The sequence below is a fragment of the Phyllobates terribilis genome, unplaced genomic scaffold, assembly GCF_046119375.1.
Source record: "Phyllobates terribilis strain yellow unplaced genomic scaffold, ASM4611937v1 Scaffold_2__4_contigs__length_985480577, whole genome shotgun sequence".
Classification (NCBI taxonomy): Eukaryota; Metazoa; Chordata; class Amphibia; order Anura; family Dendrobatidae; genus Phyllobates; species Phyllobates terribilis.
In genome coordinates, this window is record NW_027362762.1 from 757230700 (window position 1) to 757258351 (window position 27652).

Here is a 27652-nt window from a genome sequence, read left to right on the forward strand (position 1 = left end):
TGTTTGGTGCGGTTCCAATGAGATTTATAAAGATGACTGCATGAAGAGAACATGCAAATTTCCACAGTCATTGATGATATGGGGCTGCATGTCAGGTAAAGGCACTGGGGAGGTGTCTGTCATTACATCTTCAATAAATTCCAAAGTTTACATCGATATTTTGGACAGTTTTCTTATCCCATCAATTGAAAGGATGTTTGGAGATGATGACATTTTTCAAGATAATAATGCGTCCTGCCATAGGGCAAAAAGTGTGAAAACATTCCTTGAAATAAGACCCATAAGGTCAATGTCATGGGCTGCAAATAGTCCGGATCTCAATCCAATTGAAAATCTTTGGTGGAAGTTGAAGAAAATGGTCCATGACAAGGCTCCAACCTGCAAAGCTGATCTGACAACAGCAATCAGAGAAAGTTGGAGCCAGATTTACGAAGAGTACTGTTTGTCACGCATTAAGTCCATGCCTCAGAGACTGCAAGCTGTTACTAACGCCAGGGGTGGTGCAACAAAATACTAGTGATGTATTGGAGTGTTCTTTTGTGTCTTTGTTTTTCATGATTCCATAATTTTTTCCTCAGAATTGAGTGATTCCATAATTTTTCCCTCTGCTTGGTCTGAAAAAAATTACCCTTACTGAGTACCACATTTTTTATCTTGATTTCTTTTAGTGTTTCTTAAAGCCATAAAGTTGCCATTTGAAATGACTTTAGTTTTGTGCCATGTCTGATCTGCTTTATTCCAACAACATTAAACAACTGAATGAACATCCTCCGAGCCCGGTGATTCCATAATTTTTGCCAGGGGTTGTAGTTACATTATATAACCAGAATTATGTAGACCCTCGCCTGTCCCACCTAAATGAGCTATATTACATCAATTGCATAGGCATTAATATGGAATTTGGCACCATTTTACAGATGACAGCAAACTCTGGTCTTTTGGGAAAGCTTCTCTACAGACTTTGGAGTGTCCCTGTAGTATTTTGTGACCATTCAACCAGACCAGTATTTGTGGGCCTGGCTCAATTTGAGGTCAGGGCTTTGTGGAGCCACTTGAGTTTCTGCTCACCAAACTCCCCAGTCCATCTCTGTATGGTCCTCACCTGGATGAAAGGGCACAGTTATGCTTTAATAGAAAGAGTATTCTCCAAACTGTGGCCACAACACTGAAAGCAAACAAATGTCCCTGTATGCTGCAGCACTAACACTACCTTCACTGGAAATAAGGTGGGAAATGAAGGCCTGATAAAGAGCCCCATTCTGTTACTGCACCCATACAATATTTTACCATAGCAATGTACATTCCTGCAGGTAGCTTCTGAAGATTACACCAAGATTAATTTGTCAAACTGACTAGCCAGACAATGCAAAATGATTAATTACTCCAGAGAACACTTTATACTACCATTAGTATTGGTAAGTACTAGTCCATCAGTAATGTGTTTTACACCACTAAAGCCAGCGGTTGGCCTTGTACCTGGTGATCTTAGGCTTGTATCTAGCTGCTAGACCATGGAGACTTCATAAAGATCCCAACACATTACGACCCGATTCAGCAGTTGTATTTTGTTTTTTTTTGGCCAAACAAAAGATGTGTACAATTCATTCATTTTGTGCAAACTCAAACATGGTCCCTTTTTTTTCGTCTTGAATTGTTCTTTTTAGTGCAAAAAATTATGCACATTTTTTTGGCATACATGGTCATCGTGAGTGGACTGGGTGTGTACATTTGTGAGAAATTGTGCAACTTTTTGAAAAGTTGCAAATAATAAATCAAGCGAAAACATCAGGAAATCCTAAACTTCCGCCCACGTTGGTGTCTTAAAAAAAAGAAACGAGTGAACAGAATAGGCTAAAAAAAGGCGCAAATGGAGAGATGCATTTGTGCCTTTTTTTTTGTTTGCACCAAATTCAATAAAGAGATGAGCCCATATCTTGTGCTAATGTCACTTACACAGTGTGGAACTCTGTAGTGAGACATACAATAGAGGGGATTCTTACATGCCACTTGCCCTGGCCCTTGGTGTCCCCACTCTGTACATGTTTAACTACTTCATGGCTGTTCGGGCTTCCAAGTGAATTATCGTTAATACAATCGTTCTGCGTACATAATATATCGTTGTTCTTGGTAGTTCTTGTCCTGTATACACAGGACTATGTGCTGCCTAGAACATACATAGGAGTAACCTGCTAATCGGCTGGAGTGGGGAGGGGGAAAAGCTGGCCCGGGGCCTCACCGGACTAGTCGGGTCTCTTCCTATGGTCCCTGGACGGCTTTTCACAGCGTTTCAGAGAAAGACATACCGGACCACAATTGCTAAGCCAGGCTCTGATTCAAGCTGCCCGTGGTTCTGGCAGCATGATTCTAACGAGCGGTTCCACTTCTGTCTACAGTAGATAACATGCGATCCACCATTGACAACTGGTGATAAAGCTCACCTCCTCCCACTCCCTGTATAATGAACTCTGCACAGAATATGCTTAGAAAACTCTACCAAATAAGTCAGTGAGCCATCTCCAGTCTATTTTTTACCATGGAAGATGTGACCGCTCTACAGGATATCTCTAAATGCTGTCAACAGCAGCTCAGACAAGATGGCTGCTGAAATATTGATGTACAACAAAAAAATCTATAAAATTAAATACAGAAGAAAGAATATTTATTGATGGCTGATTGAATTAGTAAAACACACCCTATAGGTGTTACATTACTTTTAAGATTTTGCAAACCATATTTTACAAGGGTTACTTTACACACTACTTTTATCATTTGTAAAGAAAAACACCACGAGTTTTAATCATTTTTATATAATTTTCCTACAAACACTTTAGCTGCTGTTTTTTTTTTTTGTAAATAGAAAAGTGCCAGAAAAAATGCTTTTTTAAAATTAGTTACTGAGATCAAAAGAGAAGCCTATCGGAAAAGTGTTTGAAATCACTTAAAGACGACCAGACATATATGTAAAGATGTATTTTTTACCTGGTTGGCCTAAATACTTTTGTTACCATCAATCTGGCGTTTTTTTTTAGCTCCTGTGGTTCTATTCCCGAGATATGTTGGTTATGTGCCCTGTATGTAAATCTAGTCTCGTTAACCAAGAGGGTGTGGTCTTCTCTGTGGGCATTTTCCTGGTGATCACACCCACTTTGCTATAAGACTAGACTTGCATGCACAAAGAGAAAAAAAAGGGGCCATAGATGGGTACAGGAACAGAAAAAAAATAAAAATAGTGCCAGATTAAGGGGAACAGAGCTATTTGGACCTCGCAAATAATTACATATTTAAGTCTTCTAACACCAAGATTGACAAAAAAAAAGGTAAAAACAAAAATACCATGTATTTCATTTTGCTCAGTCTTCTTGAACTAAAAAATATGCAGTTAGAAACGCCAACACCACTACGAAAAACATTGCAGCACGTCGTGTGTGAATCCAACCTAAAAGAAGGAAAATAAAATCTGTTACAATCTGAATGTTATGTTAATTTACTGATTTACTGTAATATGCAGATATACAGAAGGTTGACCTGTATACCGCAGGAGTCTCAAGGACAAAAACTGTTCTAAGTGCTTGTTCATATGCTGCATTTTATTCTGCACATTTTTGCTGTGGAAAAACGCAGCATTTTACAGTACCAGCAAAGTGAATGAGCTTTCTGAAATCTGCACATGCTGCTTAGATTTTCCTTCCAGATTTGAATCAAACCATTTTCTTTCAGATCTGCAGCATGTCAATTCTCTCAGCGTTTTTGCAGCATTTTTCACCCATTCAAATGAATCGGGGGAGAAAAAAACACAAGTAAAAATGCATGCAAAACCGGGAGTATTTTACACTGCAGACTTCCTACCAAAGCTCTTGGTTTTTGCTGCAAAAAATCTGCAAATACTCAAAGTGCGCACACAGCCCAAAAAATGCACAGAGTCACTTCCAGAAAACAGTCTGGGCAATAATTCCTGTGATCTTGGACGGATTAGAAAATAACTGACCTTCTTCACTAATTGCAATATGTTCCTTGCACAAGCTGTCAAGGTTCGTGATGTCTTCTTGGAAAACCATTTGGAGATCTTCATTTTGAGCGAGGAAGGCCTTCATGTTGCGGATCTTCTCTATTTCCTGCAGGAGAATACATATTTCTGGATCAGTCACTTTCTTCCGTGCTGTTCGTTTTCTTGCAGTCTTGGCTATTTTGTGTCTTACCTTTTTAGTCAGTGAACCGTGTTCCTCTATATCTAGATACAATTCTTGGATCAGCTGTTGTATCATTATTCTCTCCACCATATTTGGGGATAAACTAGTATCATTAGTGCTGGAAGGCGCCAAACGAGATGTGGGCTTGGATTGTGGAGTGAAATGGACTCCATCCACCTCGTATATGCCTGAATCTTCTACATTCCAATCCGATAGGAGGACCTGGAGTGTAAATGAAGACGTGATAATATGTATACTGCAGCCTTACTACTGGTGACATATATCTCTTACTTCGTATGCTATTAACCCTTTAAGGACCAGGGATTTTTTTGTTTTTGTGCTCTCATTTTTTCCTCACCCTTCCAAGAGCCATAACTTTTATTTTTGTCGACATGTATCAAGGCTTGTTTTTTTTGCAAGATTAGTTGTAATTTTGAATTTCACTAATTCCCTTTACCATATGATGTATTAAAAAAAGAAAAAAATTCCAAGTGGGATAAAGTGGTGAAAGAAAAAATGCAATTTAGCCATAATTTTTTGGGGGTTGTTTTTACAATGTTCATTGTGTGCTAAAAACGACCAGGAAACATGACTCTCCAGGACACTCCACTTTTTTTGTGATGAAAAACAATTCAGAATTTTAGAAATGTTTTTTGCTTTGCATAGCCAATTTCCGAGACCCGTATCATTTTTATTTTTCTGTTGATGGTCCTGAGTTTTGTTTTTTTCCATGGCGAGCTGACATTTTTATTGACACCAATTTTGTGTATTGCAATATATAGTGAAAATCAGGGTCTCCTACTGAGTTCCGCCATTGGCTGGGGTCCCACTAGCGTAAAGCATCGGATGCGATATGCTAATGACACTCGGCTCAAACTCTGCTGCGAGCGTGAGTCAAGTGTCAGTGCCCCGATCCTCTCGAATGAGAGGATTGCAGCACAAGTGTGGAGGAGACGGAGAAAGGAACTGCACTGCACTCAGGTGACATCAGAGTGCAGCACGATGTTTCACACGCACCCATAGACTTGTATGGTTGCGTGCGATCCAATTCTTGCAGCTATTCGCAGCATGCTGTGATTATTTTGTGATGTTGATTTTGGCATGAGAAAAATAAAAAATAAAAAAATCCCAGGTGTGAGCTGCCCCATAGTTTAACATTGGGCCGAGTGCAATCCGATTTTTAAATGGCATCATAAGATGCCGGTGAGCAGAGTTCCCTTACCCATTGATTTCCCTGCGGAATCGGAACGAATCCAGCAGCGATCTGTTGAGAAAAAAAAATTGTGTAGACAACTTTTTTGTCCATCTAAAAAAACCTGATTTTACCTGGATCGTTTTTTTTTTTTTTTTTTTTTTTAACATTGATGTCTATGGAAAACAGATCTGTTAATTAGGCATCAGTTTTTCTTTCATTTGAGTAGGATCTGTTTTTTTGCTCACTGGATCAGTTTCAATTGCAACAAAACTGATGGCTATTTAACTGATCAGCTTTCCACACACTTCAATGTTAAAAAAACATTCAGTTGAAATCAGTTAGTGTTAGCTGGACAAAAACGTTGTGGTTGCACAACTTTTTTATTAAAGGATTGCTGCTGGATCCGTTCTAACTGATGATTACTGCACATGTGAACACAGCTCTAGGCCGGTTTCACGCGTCTGTATATTTCCGGAGATATCAGTGTGCCGTGTGCCACATCAGGCACCCGTGTAAAGTTAGCACTGTTCCCAAGCGCCGGGTGCTGAATGCTGCCCTCATCACGGTTCCTACCGGCACTGTGATCAGCACCAGCAGGGTAGTAGTGTCTGCTCCCTCAGTGTCCCTGTGTAAAAATAAGAATAAAATAATAAAATCCATATACTCACCTGTCCTAAGTGTCCCCCACAGTAATCCGAGGAGCCGGGGAGAATGAGCCGCTCCACCGAGTGGCTCCGGAGCTGCGCTCAGTGAGTGACAGGACACCGCTCCTGAGCTGAGCTCTGAGGCTGCTCGCTGGAGCGGCTCATTCTCCCCGGCTCCTCGGCGTCAGCGGTCAGAGGATTACGGCGTGGGACACTTAGGACAAATGAGTATATGGATTTTATTATTTTATTCTTATTTTTACACAGGGACACTGTGGGAGCAGACACTACTACCCTCATCATTGTCCCTTGCTCGTGCTGATCGCAGCGTCGACAGGGACCCATGATGAGGGCAGCGCTCAGCACCCGGCACTTGGGAACAATGCTAACTGTAGCGCTGATTCCCAGGTGCCGGTACGCGTCACACTGATGACACATGGATGTCATTCGTGTGTGTTCACTGTGAGACACTTTTGCGGACCGTGCATCCGCAAAAATACGGCATGTCAGTGTGTGGAAAACACGGACGTACGGTTCGTGGAAACACACTGAGATGTGCACAGACCCATAGATTTGAAAGGGTCTACGTGTGTCAGTGTCTCCAGTACGTGTGGAAATGGTCACATGTACCGGACATACGGACGTGTGAAAGAAGCCTTATACTATAGCAAGCTGTCAATGAGTGACACATTAGCTGGTATGACTAGCATGCGACACCTAGTCCTTTAATGATAATCTCCTGCTGACAAAACACTGATTAAAACTACAGTAAGCTGCTGAGCAAGTGACACATTGCTGGAATCAGGCTCTCTGCCCCTACATTATGCAACACCTTGACAGATTCCCTTTAATTTCAGATTTCGGTTGCACAGTTTTTGTACATGTATGTTTGTATTGCAGCCACAATGTACTTTCACTTGTTTATTAATTTAATACTGCAAGTTGTGCTCTCCATTATTTTTTTTCCTTCTGAGTTACAATGATGAAATGTCACGCAAATTGATTTTCAGGGTGATTTATAATTCAGTCCTCAATTGGTTTAGCTTATTTTGTGCGAGTACATACCACTTATTGATCACATGCCATGCAAGTAAAGGCACTAAGAATGTTATGTGATTTTTTTCTCTTCAATTTTAGATTTCTTTTCCATACAGGTTGAGAAAAGGGAGGTGATATAGATTTTTAAGTTTTGAGGCATCGAATACACCAGCACTTAATATGTGATGTACATGTACCGTATTTTTCGGATTATAAGACGCACTTTTTTCCTCCAACATTTTGGAGGAAAGTGGGGGCTGCATCTTATAGTCTGAATATATATATTATATATAACGTGGATGGTGGTGGGCGTGGGGGGAGCGGCAGCGGCGGAGGAGAGCGGGGCACAGGAGGCAGGAGCGGCCTGCTGCAGCCTACACTGTGCCCGCTGCTAAAAAAATGAATATTCACTGCTCCCCATGCCCTTTGGCATGGAGAGCCGTGAATATTCATTTTTCTTAATACCGCGCACAGTGTAGCCGCATCGCGGCTAAAGCAGCTGCTCGGCGATCACATGTGCTTGCTATTAAAGACCATGAATATTCACTACAACCCACTCCCATGGGCGTGGGGAGTAGTGAATATTCATGCTCTTTAATAGTGGGCTCACGGGACTGTCGAGCCGCAGCAGGAGCTGCGCTGCGGCTGCAGTGTGCGTGCCATCAAGGAGAATGAATAGTCACTACTTCTCATGCCCGTAGTCCCGGTGTGGGGAGCAGTGACTATTCTGGGAGACCATCTCACAGTGTGAGGGCGCATGGCAGTGACGTCATGGAGGCTCACACTGTGAGATGAGTGCAGGCAGCAGAGCAAGACGCAGCGCTGGAGCAGAGGGAAGAAAGGTAGTATAATTGTTTATTTTTTTGTGTGTTGCATAATGGGGATGGAGGTGCCATGCATACCAAGGAGAGGGATGAGGGGGCCATGCATACCAGGATGGGGATGAGGGGTGCCATGCATACCAGGATGGGGATCAGGGATGCCATGCATACCAGATGAGGGGTGCCCTGCATACCAGGATGAGGGGTGCCATGCATACCAGGATGAGGGGTGCCATGCATACCAGGATGAGGGGTGCCATGCATACCAGGATGGGGATGAGGGGTGCCATGCATACCAGGGTGGGGATGAGGGGTGCCATGCATACCAGGATGAGGGGTGCCATGCATACCAGGATGGGGGTGAGGGGTGCCATGCATACCAGGATGGGGATGAGGGGTGCCATGCATACCAGGATGGGGATGAGGGGTGCCATGCATACCAGGATGGGGATGAGGGGTGCCATGCATACCAGGATGGGGATGAGGGGTGCCATGCATACCAAGATGGGGATGAGGGGTGCCATGCATACCAGGATGGGGATGAGGGGTGCCATGCATACCAGGATGGGGATGAGGGGTGCCATGCATACCAGGATGGGGATGAGGGGTGCCATATGCATACCAGGATGGGAATGAGGGGTACCATGCATACCAGGATGGGGATGAGGGGTGCCATGCATACCAGGATGGGGATGGGGGCCACGTATGACAGGAAAGAAGGGGCCATATATACCAGAATGGGGGATATTAACAGAATTGGAAGACATTACCCTATAACAGTGTCGGGCAAGGGATGAAATTCAATGGTCTGTACAGGAAAAATGGGGTTCTCTTATCTGACATTAGACTGGACATTTTGAATAACTTTCTACAGAAGGAGCAGGAGAACTGGTGGACACCAGTATCACTAATTTTTGGTAGCAGAAACTGTAGGGCAGCACGGTGGCTCAGTGGTTAGCATTGCCACCTTGCAGCGCTGGGGTCCTGGGTTCAAAATTAATGTTGGCGCTATATAAATAAAAAGATTATTATTATTATTATTATAGATCATTACCTAAACCAACAGTGCAGTAATCCCTCAATTACATCCTACAATCGCTAAGGGGTCAGTCTGAACAGTGGCCTGGAAAGCCATTAAGTAAAAAATGATGTGTGGTTGATGTTTTGTAATCGAAAATCATGGCACAAGCCACATAAATTCTTGCACCCCCCCCCTCAAAAAAAAAGTAACATTGTTTGTGGCAATTGGAGTAATACAGTAGGTTTATATTTTATAGAAAAGCATAGTTCAAGCAGGAAATTGTCAATCTCTCATGTATGCTGTATCAAGTTGATATGTCATGCTATTCCTTTATGAGACAACCATTTTAATTTAAAAAAAATACAGTAAATAAATACCATATAGCAGAGTATTACCTCCTGCATTTTCTCACCGTCTCTTACAAGGCCAGGCACATGTGTGAATTCAGCAACTAAATTATGCACTTTTTGCCCAAAGGTTTTCAACCATGAAGATGAGACCTTCATATCAGAAGAGTGAAACAACTCATTTCTGCACTTTATTACCTGCAAGGAGAAATAATAGATGCAAGAATAATGTAATATGACTGATTTTGGCATATAAATACTGATGACAAAAACTGACCAAATACTGAATGTATGAACGTGGCCTTACAATAAAAGTAACCACACTGCGGTACTCAGAGTTCCTGCTATTTGGAAAAAAAAAAAGCTGTGTAATATGGTTTGCAATGGAGCTTGCCATCATTTTTTTTTTTTTTCATAAACAACCACTACCAAAACCTTGGCGCCCTTTGACCTATTGATGGTCTCAAGTCTAATGCATTTATCAGTCCCTATGGATGCAGAGGTGGACGTAGCCTTTCCATATTGTAACTATGTAATACACATAAGACAAACAAATGACTAAGTTTAAGAAGTAAAAATCTCTCTTAAACAGGACCTTTCACCAGTGTGAGCATGTTAAACTGGCCACACAATGGACTAGTGACTGCATAGCTGAGTAAAACATAGTTTTGATTTTTCAATTTCTCTTCTCCATTGCGGAGACATTAGCTGGTAAAGTTTACATTCTAATTTTCACTAAGACCAAGGGGACGTTACCAGAGCTTTATCTCTGGGGACGTTTACTTTTTCCCCTGTGTGACGTTGACCAAATAAGCAAGTGGCATCATGAAGGGACAAAAAAAAACAAAACACACCCACCCCCAAAGATAGTCAGACCCTTTCTCTGTGTGAAACATGTAATGACATATAGCCCTGCTCTCCTCACAAATCTCACTGCTGCCATCTACTGTGAGTACAAGCGGGGGAGGGGAGTAGAGCAGACCTGTGTGTCATTACAAACATATCTGCATCTGCAGCTCTCATCCGACGATACTGTCAGTGTAGGGATATGGGGAATAGAGCGGGGCTGACAGTGGTGTCCAATTACAGCTGCACAAGTGGTTATAATGACATGCAGTTTTGCTCTATTTCCTCCACCCTCCACACTGACATGGCTATGAGCTGCAGATTGAGAGGTGTTTGTACTGACACAAAGCTCTGCTCTAATACCTTCCCCTGCCTGTAATCGCAGATGTCTGCAGTAAGCTGTGTCATTACATCTCACACAGAGAAAGTCAAGTCTGACATTGTCTGGGGTCTTGTAAACCACGGCTGTGGAGTCGGAGTCTGGGTCAATTTTGGTGGAGTCGGAATCGGAGTCAGTATAAAATGGACTGACTCCAACTCCTAAAATATATAATAAATTAGGTACAGTAGTTCAATGCAGTTTGTGGGGAATATTTTTTTCATAAGAATTTGAAAAAGTTATGAAATGTCCTATAAATGTCTGTCTTATTCCCGATCTAAGGGTCTAGACTTTTAGCTGAGATGAATCTGTGCTACAGTAAATTTATCACTTAAACATGAGCCATGTATGAGGGAGTTGGAGTTAGAGCCGGTGTCATGGAAATTGAGGAGTCGGAGTTGGAGTTGGAGGTTTGGTTTACCGACTCCACAGCCCTGTTGTAAACGCCCCCAGAAAAAAAATCTCTGGTAAATCTCCCTTGATCTAAGCAAAAATTGATCTAAGCTGATATCTCTGCAATGGAGATGAGAAATTAAAAAATAAAAACTAATTTTTTTTCCAAAGGCTTATCTACTATTTAATGATGTGGCAAGTTTAACATGTTCAAACTTGTTGAAGGTCCTCTTTTAGTAACTTTAATTTCTTTAGAAAGCACCAGACAGTAGTGATAAATGTAAATGTTACCTCTCTGACCCTCGATATGTTTGATACTCTGAAATGATCACAATTATTTATCAAGTTGAGTAGAGCTGCTGCATCACACTGCTGGGGTCCACTGAAGTGGGTTTGTCCGTGTGGCATGTACACCTACAAAATACAAATCACAGCAGAAAACGCTTGTGGATTCAGCAGCTACTGTGGACTGATACTACAGCAATGATGTTCACATAGAGCGGACTAGAGGGAGATTTCAAATCTTTAGCTTATTTCATATACAAACTAACCCCTTTACACCCGAGGGTGGTTTGCACGTTAATGACCGGGCCAATTTTTACAATTCTGACCACTGTCACTTTATGAGATAATAACTCTGGAACACTTCAACGGATCCCACTGATTCTGAGACTGCTTTTTCGTGACATATTGTACTTCATGATCGTGGTAAATTTTTTTCAATATGACTTGCGTTTATTTGTGAAAAAAATGGAAATTTGGCGAAAATTTTTCAATTTTCAAACTTTGAATTTTCATGCCCTTAAAGTGAATCTGTTACCCCCTGGGAGATATGAGACCTCTAATATGGGCATACAGGTTATAGAAATGTAAATCTATACATACCTGTATGGCCCGTAGTAGAGGTCTGCTTGCAGAGAAATGTGTTTTTATAAAATCGGTTTTCACGTGCTTGGCGCCCGGGGGACCCCCAGAAATCCCTGCCTATGAGTTTAATTTGCATATTCTCCCCCTCCCCTGCACATCACATGGCCCTGTGACGTGAAGTCACTGTGACTCCCTGGCGCCTGCACACTGGAACACTGCAGAGACAAACTGGTCCGGGGGGAAAAAAAAAAAGCACTCCTGATGATAGCAGCGATTTGCGCATGCGCGGGAAGTTAGTGAGACGAGTGCAGGTCACAGGGCTATGTGACGTGCAGGGGAGGGAGACCTGCACAGGCAGAAGTTACTTTGGTCACGCACTGTGCACGATCAAAGTAACTTCTTGCAGTCTGGTGACCCGGATGTCGTCATGAAGACATCGGTTCACCATCACAACCAACGAGACCAGGCACAGACAGAGCGGGACGCCGGGGAGGAGGTAAGCGGCGCTTACCTCCCCTTGCTCCCGGAATGCTGTGATCGAATTCAATCACAGCATTTCGGGGGTTAATGTGCAGGGAGCGGTGCGGCACCGCTTCTAGCACATTGTCACAGCTGACACCTGGCGGCGATCGCGCCAGAACAGCCTGTATGCGGGCGCAGTCGCCAGGGCATATTAATGTGTATCTGGTCCAATAGGCCCAGGGCGCAGATACACATTAATACGCCGCACATCAGAAAGGGGTTAAAAGAGTTATTCCCGTCTCTATATAGCCAACACCGGAATAAGGACATCTAGTTCCCAAAGGCCGGAACCTAGAAGCAGCTATTCCCATTTTGTCCATGAAAGGAAGAAATTGGATTAACTCTTTAAAGGTAACCTGTCACCAGAAATAAAGCTATTAACCTGAAAATATGCGGTTAAACTGCAGGTTAACAGCGCTATTATGCTGCCCGACGCCTGCACGCAGCCGAATGCAGCGGGGAGAAAATGAACTTTATTCTCCCTGCCAGCATTCAGTCATGAGGGCGGGTTCAGTCATTGCTCTGAGTATACAGAACGACAGCTGTAACCGCGCCTCCGGCCCTAACTGACACTACCTCTGCATTAGGACCGGGGGCGCGGTTACAGCGGTCGCTCTGTATACTCAGAGCAATGACTGAACCCACGGCGCCCCTGCCTCCATGACTGAGACCGAATGCTGGTGGGGAGAATAAAGTTCATCTTCTCCACGCTGTATTCGGCTGCAGGTGCCGGGCAGCATAATGCTGTTAACCTGCAGATTAACTGCATATCCGCAGGTTAAAAGCGTTATTTCTGGTGACAGGTTCCCTTTAAAATCTGTACTGCGGGTCAATTTTCAAGTGGGTTCCAAGCAGATTTTTATGCAATGTGTAGATAAGATTTGTTACTTCTCACAGAATATATTTGTTATACAGAATATTTTGCTATTAGGGATTGTGCACAACACCGTATTTTCTGTCTAAGTTCAATTTGTTAAAAAAAAAAAAAAAAGATTGCAGCTGGACCAATGTTATTCAATGGGGCAGTGCTGATTAGCATTTTTTTCTCACTGACTGATTCTGCATGTAATAAAAAAAAAAAATATTGAGGCATGCCCAATTTTCCTCCAAAAATCGGAGGAGACTCACTCATTCAAGTCTAAAAAAAAAAAAAAAAAGGAAAAAAAAAAAAAAAAAAAAAAATCGGATGCCGTATGGAGCCACAGTATAACAATAGATTTTTACAGATAGGCCACATTCACACGGTTTACATCAGTTTTTGTAAGCCAAAACCAGAAGTGATGACGTGTTTCTATTATACTTTTCCTCTGATTGTTCCACTCCTGGTTTTGGCTTCAAACACAATAGGTACAATACTGAACGTGTGAACGTCGCCATACATTGCAATTCTGTATCATAGGAAACTGTAAATGGTCCTGTAAATGATTAATACGCTGCTGATTAATAAAAACGGATTGTACACGGACAGCACACGGATGACAAGTGAGAAAAAAAAATCATCCCACTTTTCTGGATGAAAATCAAACTGATTTTTTATACTTTCGTGTGACCCTAGCTTTATATAGAATCACAATATCAGTATGTGAATTGCCCCTCGGTGACGGCAGACACATTACCTTAGCTACTTCCCAGTAATGAGTAGACCACAGTGACGGATCGCTGTTTCCCCAGTGTATTACTCCATTTCTGTTCTTATGGTGTGCTAGGATGATTTGTTTCCACTGAGCACAGACAGGACAACTTGGCTTGAACTTGCAAGAAAAACAAGATTTTAGTTATTAGACTATAAAGGAGAGAGCCGTCCCGCTCAATTCTTTCCTCTCCGTTTCATGGACGCCATCACTTTGCCACTAATTCACAATATGGTGTAGGACACCCATCGGGGCTCATTAGGATGAGCGTATAATCAGTCCAAGTGCTGTCAATGTGCACCATGGACCTCGCGCGAACCCATTATAGAACGATTTTCCATGTGGACCATGGTCTACGTGGGGAAAAAAAAAATTGCATCATACACTACTTTGTACTATTTTAAGGACCAGAATAATGCATATAATGAAAGGCAGCTCTGACAGGAGACCGGGGGCCATCAGAAGGTGAGTATAATGTTTTTTTATCCTCATGTACTATTTTAAGGACCAGAATAATGCATATAATGAAAGGCAGCTCTGACACCCATCTACAATGCGGACAAGCACACAGAGCTGCACAAGGAACTAGTGACATCCTGTTGCATCTGGCCAGATTTTCAATTCAGCTGTCGGAACCCGGCCTTAATCTGAAGCACAGAGGACTAAGGCTGTGTTTTAGAGATTCTTCAAGACATTTAAAAACAGTTGCATTTTGGAAACATTATACTGTGTGTAAATTTTTTTATCAATGACCAAAAAGTACAGAATTCATTCAACCACCATAAGGAATGATAAACAACTACAGCCATTTAACCAGCAGACTCGTAAAATTACTAAAATGTGTCTAGTAATAAAGGCTTCCAACAAACAAAGTTCATTTTAAATCAACAGATCTTGGAATAATAATAACTTCCATAATTGGATGTGTTTAAATAAAATGTTCCTGTTCTGAGATAATCTTATGTATGTGCCCCTGCTGTGTACTGTGTAATGGCTGTGTCTGACCGTACAGGGACATAGTCTGATCTTACCACAGCTCCTGGGCAGGGGAGGAAGCAAAAAAGTACACAGATATTACAGAATGGGATCACTAATGACTCTTTCTTTGAGGTAAAATATTGTTTAGAGACAAGAAGGGAAATGTTTTACCTCACAAAAACAAGCAGCCGCGATCCCATCCTGTCCTGTCTGTATACTCTTTTGCTTCCTCCCCTGCCCAGGAGCTGTGGTATGATCAGAACATGTTCCAGCACGGTCAGACACAGCCGTTACACTGCACACAGCAGGGGCACATTTAGAAGTTTATCTCAGCACAGGAACAATTTTTTTAAACCGCATGTAATTATGGAAATTATTATTATTTCAAGATCTATTGATTAAAAATCAACTTTAAGGCTGTGTGCCCACTATGCGTTTTTTAAGTGTTTCCACAGGGGCAATTCCGCTGCAGAAACGCTTAAAAACGCTTGGTAGAAGATCTGCAATGCTCCCCAATGATAATCGGCATGTGCTGTGCACATGCTGCGGAAATTTCCGCTGGGAATTATCATTGCGAACAAAAACGCAGCACTACCAATTATTTTGAAGAAGCGCAGCGTTTTCGCCGCCATTGACTTGCATTGGAGCACATGGAATCTGCATCACTGGATCTGCAGATGCGCATTCCATGCATTTCAATGTGCGGATGGTACCCGGGTGTGGAGGACAGGAGACTCTCCTCCGGACCCGGGTACCATAGTACCTGTATAAAAAAGAATAAAATAAAAAATATACATTATACTTACCTTCTGATGGCCCCCGGTGTCACTTAGCGATGCTTCTTGGCTTGCTGGCAGCTCGCGATGGTCTTAAGGACCTGCCATAACGTCATTTAGTCATGTGACGGGTCACGCGACCGCTGACGTCGGCAAGTCCTTTAGTGTACCGCGAGCTGCCGAAAGCCAAGACGCATCGGATAAAGACTCCGGGGGCCATCAGAATGTAAGTATAGATTTATTTTTTATTTTTTACCATTCTTAAGGTCACAGTATATAAATCCATGCCGGTTGCATGGATTTATATAGTGTGACCAAGTTGTCAAGCACTTTTCCAAGTGATGCTAAAATCGCTTGGAAAGCGCTTGTCAACCCGCATGCGGAAATGCATGTGAAGAACGCTTCACTTCCGCTTGTCCCTGGCAGGAAAAACGCATGTACAATCCGCATGTACAATCCGCATGCGTTTTTTCTGCCAGGGAGATGCAGAAACGCTGAGGAAAAAATCCAGAGCATTTCGGCATTGAGGGCACATAGCCTAAAATTAACTTTGTGGGAAAACGCCTTTAAATTTCCTTCAATGCTAAGGCTGTGTTCACAAGCGTTGTTTACCTCACAGCAATGTTGTGTCTGAAACGTGTAAATTAATCTGTCAAGATGATCTTACTCCTGAAACTAGTAATATGGCGGTATAGCTCCTAGTACAATAAGAATGATACCTGTTCTGTAGTAATCTGATGTGCCATCGCTGAGAAATCGAGCCCTAAAGCCACTTCACGGCTGGTGTCTTCACAGCTTGATTTCTCAGCAGGGGCACATTGAATTACTACAAAACAGGAATAAATGTTACTGCTGTACTATCACCTGTACGGCCGAACCACTACATTTAGTAGTAAAATCTTCCTTATTCCATTTAAACAAGATTTCGTCTAACTCAAGTTACGTTCCTGCATCACTATCTAGGCCTGCTTTTATTTTACTCACTTATATAGCGCCATTAATTCCACAGCGCTTTACAGACATTATTATCACTGTCCCCATTGGGGCTCACAATCTACATTCCCTATGGCTATGTGCCCACGATGCAGAAATGCTCCGGATTTTTTCTGCATCTCCCTGGCAGGAAAAATGCATGCGGATTTTACATGCGTTTTTTCTGCCAGGTAGAAGCGTTTGTCGAGCGTTCTTCACATGCATTTCCACATGCGGGTTATCAAGCGCTTTTCCAAGCGATTTTAGCATCACTTGGAAAAGTGCTTGACAACTTGGTCACACTATATAAATCCATGCAAGCGGCATGCCTTTATGTTGTGTGACCAAGTTAGGATGCTGCAAATGCAGCATCAATAGTAAAAAAAGAATAAAATGGTGAAAAATAAAAAAAATATATTATACTCGCCTTCCGATGACCCCCGGTCTCCTTCTCCGGTGTCCTCAACGGCTCGCGGTGGTGTAAAAGGACCGTCAGCGGTCGCATGACCTGTCACATGACTAAATGACATCATGGAAGGTCCTTTTACACCACCGCGAGCAGCCGAAGACACCGGACGCACCGTACAGGAGACCGGGGGCCATCAGAAGGTGAGTATAATATTTTTTTATCCTCATGTACTCATGCGGATATTATGCGATTCAATGCAAGTCAATGGCGGCAATTATGCCGCGTTTCCTGCGGATTTTTCAGCAATGACCTTCTACCAAGCGTTTTTTAAGCATTTCCGCGGCGGAAAACGCATAGTGGGCACACAGCCTATCAGTAGGTCTTTGGCAAGAAACCCACACAAACACACAAAGAACTCCTTGCAGATGTTGTTTGTGGTGGGATTTCAATCCAGGACCCCAGTGCTGTAAGTCTACAGTGCTAACCACTGAGCCACAGTGCTTGCTACCTTTTTGTAATGCGTTAATTTATATGGCCACTCCTGGGCGATGTCCACAAATTGTCGTTCCTTGCATTTGTCCTATATAACAATATACCTTTTGTTGTACTGAAAAGTGGTCCGAGCTGTTCAATACATAGGAATCCCACCAAGAATGGCTCAGTATATCAAGTGTGTATAAATGGAGCCTAGGGGCCTAATATGCCCCCGTATGGAATATATCGCCCTACATCAAGGGCTTATGTTCGGTGAACACTTTGAGATTTTTCTAGCGCCAAACACAAATGAAAAAAACGTGTCATGACCACAGCCTTAACAAACCTCTCACATTACAGAGATATGTCTGGTACGGAGAGGTGAGGGTATGTGCAGTTGGTCAGGAGCTGCTGCGTGTTATGCAGCGTCAAACCCGCAGCGGCCAAATGTTACGACATAGTGCATGGGATCTCTAGAAATCCCATGTCCACTATACGTCCATGTGCACCTGCGGCTCACCAGCAGACACGAACATGTGGCGCGTCTTTCCAGACCGCAGCACGTCAATTTCTCTTGTGAAGTCGCTAGTCTCCGCAAGAGACATTAGATCACTACAATGTATTGAATGCGGTAAATCCACATGGTTCAATGAACACATGCGGATTCACCTGCGTTCATATAGCGCAGTGCTTTGGACGCCGCATAAAGTATACTGCGTCCAAAGCGCTGCCTGTCCGGATCGTGTGCACATAGTAATAATCTTTTTATTTATATAGCGTACCCAAAGGGTACAGAGCGTGAAACCCCCAAAGGATTCACAAATGTGACCATTTAGTGCCTATTGGGCAATCAGACACCCTGGTTTCCCAGCACCAGATATCGATGGGGAACAGAACTGATGCTACCTGACATACAAGCACAACCCAACAGGAATACAGATTATCTGATGTCAGGGACAAATGCTGCTGACCACAGTGGATACCAGAGGATCGCTGGCTGGCTGTCCTGGCACCACTGCACTACTGACCCCCTGCCACCTGGACCTCTGCCATCTCCTCCAGCACCTTCCTCTTACCTGCTTCCCTTTCGCCCTGCACTGGCATATCCATTGCCTTGGTGCAGTGACTCTGTTGGCCAGCTGCTGGTGAAATGCCTGCATCTCCTTGTCTATGTATCCCTGAAGGCGGCTCTGCAGCAGCAGCAGGCAGTGCCCAGCCTTCATCCAGTTCTTGTACTCCCTGCAGTTCAGCCTTGCAAACAGCCCGTGCAGTGCCATGTTATGCTGTACTAACTGATTCCGGGGTGAAGTGATGACTCCTCCCAGAGCCCGGGGTACAGAGAACAGAGGGAGGCATGTCTGCAGTCAGAGGCTGCTCCCTGCACTGCTCTGTGTGTATTATGAGAGATGTACACGATGCAATGCTGCCCTCTGACCACCAAGGTGGCATCACTGTCACATTCCCAGTGACCAGCTTGAAATATTTCTGTCCTGTTTCTGTATACAGCACAGAACCCCATCCACTGCCCGTATACAGCACAGGACCCATCCACTGCCTGTATACAGCACAGGACCCATCCACTGCCTATATACAGCACAGAACCCCATCCACTGGCTGTATACAGCACAGGACCCCATCCACTGCCTGTATACAGCACAGGACCCCATCCACTGCCTGTATACAGCACAGGACCCCATCCACTGGCTGTATACAGCACAGGACCCCATCCACTGCCTGTATACAGCACAGGACCCCATCCACTGCCTGTATACAGCACAGGACCCCATCCACTGCCCGTATACAGCACAGGACCCCATCCACTGCCCGTATACAGCACAGGACCCCATCCACTGCCTATATACAGCACAGGACCCCATCCACTGCCTATATACAGCACAGAACCCCATCCACTGGCTGTATACAGCACAGGACCCCATCCACTGCCTATATACAGCACAGAACCCCATCCACTGCCTGTATACAGCACAGTACCCCATCCACTGCCCGTATACAGCACAGGACCCCATCCACTGCCTGTATACAGCAGAGGACCCCATTCACTGCCTATATACTGCACAGAACCCCATCCACTGCCTGTATACAGCACAGGACCCCATCCACTGCCTATATACAGCACAGGACCCCATCCACTGCCTGTATACAGCACAGGACCCCATCCACTGCCTGTATACAGCACAGGACCCCATCCACTGCCTGTATACAGCACAGGACCCCATCCACTGCCCGTATACAGCACAGGACCCCATCCACTGCCCGTATACAGCACAGGACCCCATCCACTGCCCGTATACAGCACAGAACCCCATCCACTGCCCGTATACAGCACAGGACCCCATCCACTGCCTATATACAGCACAGGACCCCATCCACTGCCTGTATACAGCACAGAACCCCATCCACTGGCTGTATACAGCACAGAACCCCATCCACTGCCTGCATACAGCACAGGACCCCATCCACTGCCTCTATACAGCACAGGACTACATCCACTATCTGTATACAGCACAGGACCCCATCCACTGCCTGTATACAGCACAGGACCCCATCCACTGCCTGTATACAGCACAGGACCCCATCCACTGCCTATATACAGCACAGGACCCAATCCACTGCCTGTATACAGCACAGGACCCCATCCACTGTCCGTATACAGCACAGAACCCCATCCACTGCCTCTATACAGCACAGGACCCCATCCACTGCCTGTATACAGCACAGGACCCCATCCACTGTCCGTATACAGCACAGAACCCCATCCACTGCCTCTATACAGCACAAGACCCCATCCACTGCCTGTATACAGCACAGGACCCCATCCACTGCCTGTATACAGCACAGAACTCCATCCACTGCCTGTATACAGCACATGAGCATCATAGGCTCACCCCGTGTATACAAGCCGGACACCGAGTCCGCGCCTACAGGTTCCTTTATACCTAGTAGGGATCACCAGTATTCCAGGAGGACTACAAGTCCCTGGCAGACCCGAAGCTAGACCCATTACAGGACCAGGAACCACGAAGACCCCAGCGTTACCAGGGATAGTGGTTGCCAGCAGAAGGTCCTACTACCGAGCGACAGGTGAAAGAACAGCACGACACATAAGCTAGGCCCAGTTGCAGGCTGGCCAGGAGCATACAGAAAGGCAGACACGGACCAGGAGGCCTTATACCCGCTCACTGGGGAGAAGTCCTGAAGTGCACCCATCCTACTTAGTATGCTGGACCGTACCTGACATCCGCACCAGTAAAGGTATTGAAGCGAATCCCCTGTCTCTGTCAATTACTCCTGCTGCGCCATCCGCCTGCACTACAAGTCCCAGCATCACCACCCACCAAACTCCACACTGCCCCGGGGGCCCCGCTCCACCTGTGGGGAGCAGAAACACCTCAGCTGCGATCCCATCACCCCCCGGAGGTCTGCAGCTGCGCTGGTAAACCTTACCAGGTACCACAGGTGGCGTCACAAACTATTTATTTTATTTTTCCTATCCAAGTTACAATCCCCCTTTTTGGTTGACCGCCCTGGGCCACGGACCGGGCCAGCCACTGTGACATACCCCCCCACAAGCATCCATAGGCCCGGCTGCCGAGTATCCCATTGCCCTGGGGGCGCGTCAACTTCTGGCGTCATGAACAGGATGTCGTTCCCGTTGCAACGAACAGGATTCCGTGCCCGTTGCCACCGGGTACTGTGCGCCTTAAAAGACTGTAACACTTACTGTGGTGAAGATTTCCCGCCATTCCCGAGGTTTCCCGCCATTATCCACCATTTTCCTGTCGCCGCGCGGGAAGAAGTGGGGCGTAACCACGGGAATAGGAGAGGCGTAACCGCCTCGCGCCTTGACGCCGAACCAGGAAGCGTCAGGTCCTAGAAGGAGACCATTGTCAAGCGCACGCTATGACGTCAGCCGCAAGGGAGACGCAAGGTCCTGCTGCCTACCCGATCCAAGTAAAGATGGTAGGCTACGGTTTACTAAGGGAGAGCAACCATGGCCGACGAACAGCAAGCCACCGGAGCACCCGTTAACGCTCCTTCTGCCCAACTTGCGCCCGGTGCTGCACAGGCCAGAGCGGCCGCCCCACCGGCAGGGGTTGTGACTCCGTTGATACCCATGGCCCTGCCATATATCCCTGGAGCAAAATGGCTTCCCCAGTATGATGGCAAACCAGACACCCTGTCTGGATTCAAAAGGAAAATATGCGGTGTACTGGACATGTATTCTATGACTGGTAAACAGAGAGCCGCTGTTGTGCTGGGACAATTGACTGGTGCCGCAGAGCAGGAAGTTGAAACCTGGCCAGCCGCAGACCAGGAATCAGTATCCATTATCTTTAAGAGACTGCAAACTGTCTTTGACAACAGCACTGAGACAGATCTCCGGATGAGGTTCTTGTGCCCAGAAACCTGAGGACAGTATCCAGGACTATGCCTGGGGCTTACAGGTAGCCTTGCGGGCCCTGAAACAGGTTAGTCCAGCCAGCATACAATATGAGAATAAAATGCTGACGGAACAGTTCATCCGGGGGTTGAGGTCCCAGGAGGAGAGCAGAACTGTACGGTGGTGGGCTTTAGATCATCCAGACGCCACCTTTGACACCCTGAAGGACATGGCTATTAAGGGTCTAAAGTCCCTGGAAACATCAGGGACTGCTATCCTGCGTTACCAGGGTGGGGCCACCCCAGTGGCCGCAGCACCCACTGCTCCTTCATTGACGGCTGAAACAAAGAAGCAAATAGTGCCCCCTAGCGAGCTGGACAACCTGCGCTCTGAAGTGCGCCAGCTGAGTAGAACCCTGGCCACTGTCCTGAGCACTCTGCAGCTACAGGCGGAGCCCGAACCGGAAGGAAGAATGCTACTCGCCGACAGTCCTGAGGATGTCCCCTGGATGAGGAGAAGAAGGAGGATGACACCACCCCGTAGGAGGACGACACCACACCGTAGGAGGACAACGCCACCCCGTGGGGGGACCAATGACCAACGTCACCCTCTAGGAGACTTCATCTGCTACTGCTGCCACAAGGCAGGACACACCGCGCGGAACTGTCCTTTAAACAGGCAAACCCTGGGGCTGAGGGCCGACACCCAGGAGTAAATCAACCAGGCCCATCAAGCTGGTACCACCGGTTCGTAGGAGGAAGGCCTTTCCTGTCCATCATGCTGGACGGCATAGCAACACCTGCGTTACTGGACACCGGCTCACAGGTAACCATCATACCTGATGCCCTCTACAAAAGGTACTGGTCCATAGATGAACTCCATCCGCCAGCCCCAAACCTCTCTGCGTATGCCCCTAACGGCCTTCCTCTTAACCTAGTAGGGGTTAAGGACGTGACAGTGAAGGTGGGGAGAGTGGAACTGAAGGACCAAGGACTAATTGTCATAGAATCTAACCCTGGTGATACAGACTTGTATATGATACTTGGTACAAATATTGTTGGTAACTGTTTGGGAGAAGTGTTGTTTTTACTCCAACAGATTGCTGACACTGCCAAACCAGGGCAAAGGAAGGTGCTCCAGAGAGAGATTCGAGCCCTCCTGTGCCAGCAACAGGTAAAGCTAACAGGTGGTGAGATTGGTAATGTACGGGTGACAGACCCGATACCCATTGTGATTCCCCCAATGAGTGAGATGCTGATTTGGTGTAGGGCAGCAATAGGTCTCAAGGGACAGAACTACCTGGTGGTAGTGGAGCCCATTAGCTCAGAGCACAGACCTACACTCCTAACTGCTAGAGGGGTAGTTGATGTACGCAATGGGAGGGTACCCATACGTCTCCTAAATTGTGGGGAGGAGGAAGTTAAATTACCAAGATATGCCACTGTTGCTAGATTGTATACTGTGAATGATGATGCCATACACACAGTGGAATCCTTGACCCCACCAGATACAGTGGACAATGACTCCAAAGCTCAGCTGGAGGATTGGTGTCAACAGCTTCATGTTGGAACTGACGCCACTCCTGTCCATCAAAAACACAGTGTCTACAGAGTGGTTCAGGAATATGAACAAGTGTTTAGTAAACACCCACTTGACTTTGGAAGGGTTAAAGGGGTACAACACCACATACCCACCGGTAACCATCCACCCATTAAGGAGCGTTACCGACCCGTACCACCAGCACATTATCAGAAAGCCAAGGAAATGTTACACGACATGAAAAAGGCAGGGGTAGTAAGGGATAGCTGTAGCCCTTGGGCAGCTCCCCTGGTCCAGGTCAGGAAAAAGGACGGTAGCATGAGGATGTGTGTAGATTATAGACAGATTAATCGCATAACACATAAAGATGCATACCCTATTCCCCGTATAGAGGAATCCCTGGCTGCACTAAAATCTGCCAATTACTTCTCTACACTGGATCTCACTAGTGGGAACTGGCAAGTCTCTGTTGCTGGGGAAGACCGGGAGAAGACGGCCTTCACCACCCCGATGGGACTGTGTGAGTTCAACAGTATGCCGTTTGGACTCTGTAATGCACCCGGAACGTTCCAGAGGCTGATGGAGTGTTGCTTGGGACATCGGAACTTCGAGACAGTGCTGCTGTACCTAGATGACGTTATCGTGTACTTGAGGACATATGAGGACCATCTTAAGCACCTGGCGGAGGTATTTGAAGCATTGTCCCGGTATGGGATGAAACTAAAGCCTTCTAAATGCCACTTGCTGAAGCAGAAGGTTCAGTACCTGGGGCACGTAGTCAGCTCGGAGGGAGTAGCACCAGACCCGGAGAAGGTCACTACCATCCAGAAGTGGCCTGAACCGAGAAGCATCAAAGAAGTATGGCAATTCCTGGGACTGGTCGGGTACTACAGGAGGTTCATAAAGGACTATACCAAAAAGGTAGCACCTCTACAAGACCTCCTGGTAGGACAGTCCAAAAGAGGAAAGAGTCCCCCATTCCAGTGGGGCAAAGAACAGGCTGAATCCTTTGCAGTAATGAAGGAAATCCTGACTGGTGAAGAAATCCTGGCTTACCCTGACTACAGCCAGCCTTTCCTGCTGTACACTGACGCCAGCAACGAGGGACTGGGAGCTGTGTTGTCCCAGAAACAAAATGGAAGAGAGAAGGTAATTGCGTATGCCAGCAGGAAGCTATGCCCTACCGAGAGGAACCTGGAGAACTACAGTTCCTTCATGCTGGAGTTTCTGGCCTTGGTCTGGGCTATCACTGAAAGGTTCAAGCATTACCTAGCCTCAACTAAGTTTATAGCTTTTACTGACAACAATCCCTTGACACACCTGGAGACAGCCCGGTTGGGAGCCATGGAACAGCATTGGGTGGCCAGACTGTCAAATTATCAGTTCACCATCAAGTACCGGACAGGTCACAAGAACACCAATGCTGATGCCCTGTCAAGGATGCCCCACCAGTCAGACACCGAGGATGAAGTGGATGATTTAAAGGAAGTTGAATTACCTGCTTTCCACCGAAGCGGAGTGGTCCATGAGCAACACGTCACCAGAAGACGTCAGGGAAGGACGCTGAATCCTCTACCCTACCACAGTTGGAAGGAGACCCAAGACAGTGACCCGGTTGTCAGCCTCATCAAAAGACTGATCACCCAGGAAGGTTCTCACCTGGAGAAGGATGCTCCTCCACAAGCCAAGCAACTGTGGAATGAGAGAAGCCGGCTGGTCATCTATAGAGAGAAGCTGTGCAGAAGATACGTCAACCCCAAGACCCATGAAATGGTGTGGCAGATTGTTGTACCCAGAACGGATATCCAGATGGTGTTGGAGGCCTACCACGATCAAGCAGGTCACTTTGGCTGGAAGAAGCTGGAAACCCTGCTGAAGGACCGGTTCTATTAGGTTGGAATGCGGAGCTCCATAGAGAGGTGGTGCCGGAATTGTGGGCCCTGTAGCCTCAGAAAGAAAGACTACGGCAGCCAGAAAGCACCCTTGCAGTCCATCAAGACAACCCAGCCCCTGGAGATCGTCGCTCTGGATCACGTCAAGCTGTCACCCAGCAGGTCAGGCTACTCCTATGCCCTGACCATGGTGGATCACTATTCCCGGTTCCTGGTGGTAGCTCCTGTCAAGGATCTGACAGCAGAAACTGCAGCAAGAACGTTCCAAGCATACTTCTGCAGGCCCCATGGATACCCGGACAAAGTGCTGACGGATCAAGGCCCTGCCTTTGAAGCCGAGCTGTTTAAAGAATTCTGCCACCTGTACGGATGCAAAAAGATCCGAACTACGCCGTACCACCCTCAAACCAATGGTTTGTGCGAGAAAATGAACAACATCGTCATAGACCTGCTGAAAACCTTACCCTTGGAAGAAAGAAATCAGTGGCCAGACAAACTACCTGACCTGGTAGATCTGTACAATCACATACCTGTGAGTTCTACAAATTGTACTCCAGCGTACCTCATGAGAGCAAGACCCAGAAAGTTGCCCATGGACCTGGAACTCGGAGTGGTAGAACCGGAAGCAGATATGTCCACTGAAGACTGGGATACAAATTGGCAAGAGCAGTACAGGAGAGTACAGGCCTGTGTCGAAGACAGTCTGAACAGAGTAAAGGAAAGACAGGAAGAACAGTACAATAAACATGCACCAGCAGAACCCTTGGCACCTGGAGAGATAGTGCTAAAGCGGAAGAGAAGAAGTCACAAGCTCGATGACCAGTGGGAAAGAGAGCCCTACACAGTGCTGAACTCCAGATTTGACAACAGTAAAACCTGCCTGATTAGCAAAGATGGAGGTAAAACAACTGCAACAGTCTCAAGAGACCATCTGAAAGTGTGCCCATGTCTAGTGAAGACAACGGAGTAAGAAGTACCTCCTATAGCACCAGAGGAACCCAAGGAAGAAGTGCTTCACACAGTTCTAGGAGATTTCCCTGTGGACTGGCCTCAACTTGATGGAGCAATTATAATACCGGTGATACACTTCTATCAACAACCAGAAGAACCTGTAAGCGCCCCGGAAGAGCCTGCTCAGGAACAGGAAGAGTCCCCAGAAAGAAGAGAAGCACCAGTTGAAGCAGAGCCTGAAGGCCCAGTTGACAGTGTTCTTGCCAGTCCCATAGAGAGATTAAGGCAGTTCTATAATCTACCAGCACGTACACCTGCTAGATTAACAGAAAGGGTACGCACAGACACTAGTGACACCCCAGTGCTACGAAGGTCCACACGCAGCACACAAGGACAAATCCCTGCCAGGCTTAGGGAATAAGCACAAAGTGCCTACCATTGTAAATAGTTACCCAGTAGGGTATTGCATATTGTTTATTATGTAAACTGAAATGAATATGTGCCTTTAGTTACTCGTCAGGGTACGCAGCCAAAAACTAAATTTGTAAATAGTTGCACTCATTAAAAGTGCCCCCTTATAAGACCACAGAACAAAAACGCGTTTGGCGTGGCCGAAAACGTGGTCCAGCACCTGGATAACTTATGCCCTGTAGCCAGGCCCAGGGCCTACGTTGAGGGTTTTTAGGCGGGTCCCTCATTTTCTTTCATCGGTGAAATGGACACCTGCTTACGGGACATACTGTAACTTTATAATTGTTGTTATTGTTGTTTACCTGTTTTAAAAATGCTTCAGTCCAGGAGTACTGAATTGTACTAGGGGGGAATGTGGCACCCTGCTACCACAGGTACCACAGGACCCAGGGTGCATGGACAGACTTCTCCACAAGAGGAACTCATTACATACAAACACCTCCACCCTTCCACCTCATACCACCAGAGAGAGCACGTTAGGGATATATATATGGAGGGTGGAGCCAGTCAGTCAGTCAGAAGGAGTCAGACTGAGAGAGAGTCTGAGAGCGTGCTGACGCTGAGAGCAGCGAAGACACAGCGCGTCTGCTGCTAAGTTCTGAGGGCCCCGAGTGTGGCCGAAGGCAAGAGGAGAGAGGAGTTGAAGGGGACAGAGGAGCATCATAGGCTCACCCCGTGTATACAAGCTGGACACCGGGTCCACGCCTACAAGGTCCTTTATACCCAGTAGGGATCACCGGCATTCCAGGAGGACTACAAGTCCCTGGCAGACCCGAAGCTAGACCCATTACAGGACCAGGAACCACGAAGACCCCAGCGTTACCAGGGATAGTGGTTGCCAGCAGAAGGTCCTACTACCGAGCGACAGATGAAGGAACAGCACGACACATAAGCTAG

General features: G+C 46.0%; 1 protein-coding gene across 1 annotated transcript; it reads right to left on the reverse strand.

The window, feature by feature from the left end:
* Positions 1-2642: 2642 nt before the first annotated feature.
* Positions 2643-18894, reverse strand: CUNHXorf38 (chromosome unknown CXorf38 homolog). The gene is made up of 7 exons (XM_073667304.1): positions 18577-18894; positions 13877-14011; positions 11163-11285; positions 9302-9451; positions 4197-4409; positions 3986-4112; positions 2643-3436 (listed from the first exon to the last, which is right to left on the reverse strand). The coding sequence occupies exons 1-7, from the start codon at positions 18775-18777 to the stop codon at positions 3351-3353; spliced, it is 1035 nt and encodes a 344-aa protein (XP_073523405.1). The 5' UTR covers positions 18778-18894; the 3' UTR covers positions 2643-3350.
* Positions 18895-27652: the final 8758 nt, after the last annotated feature.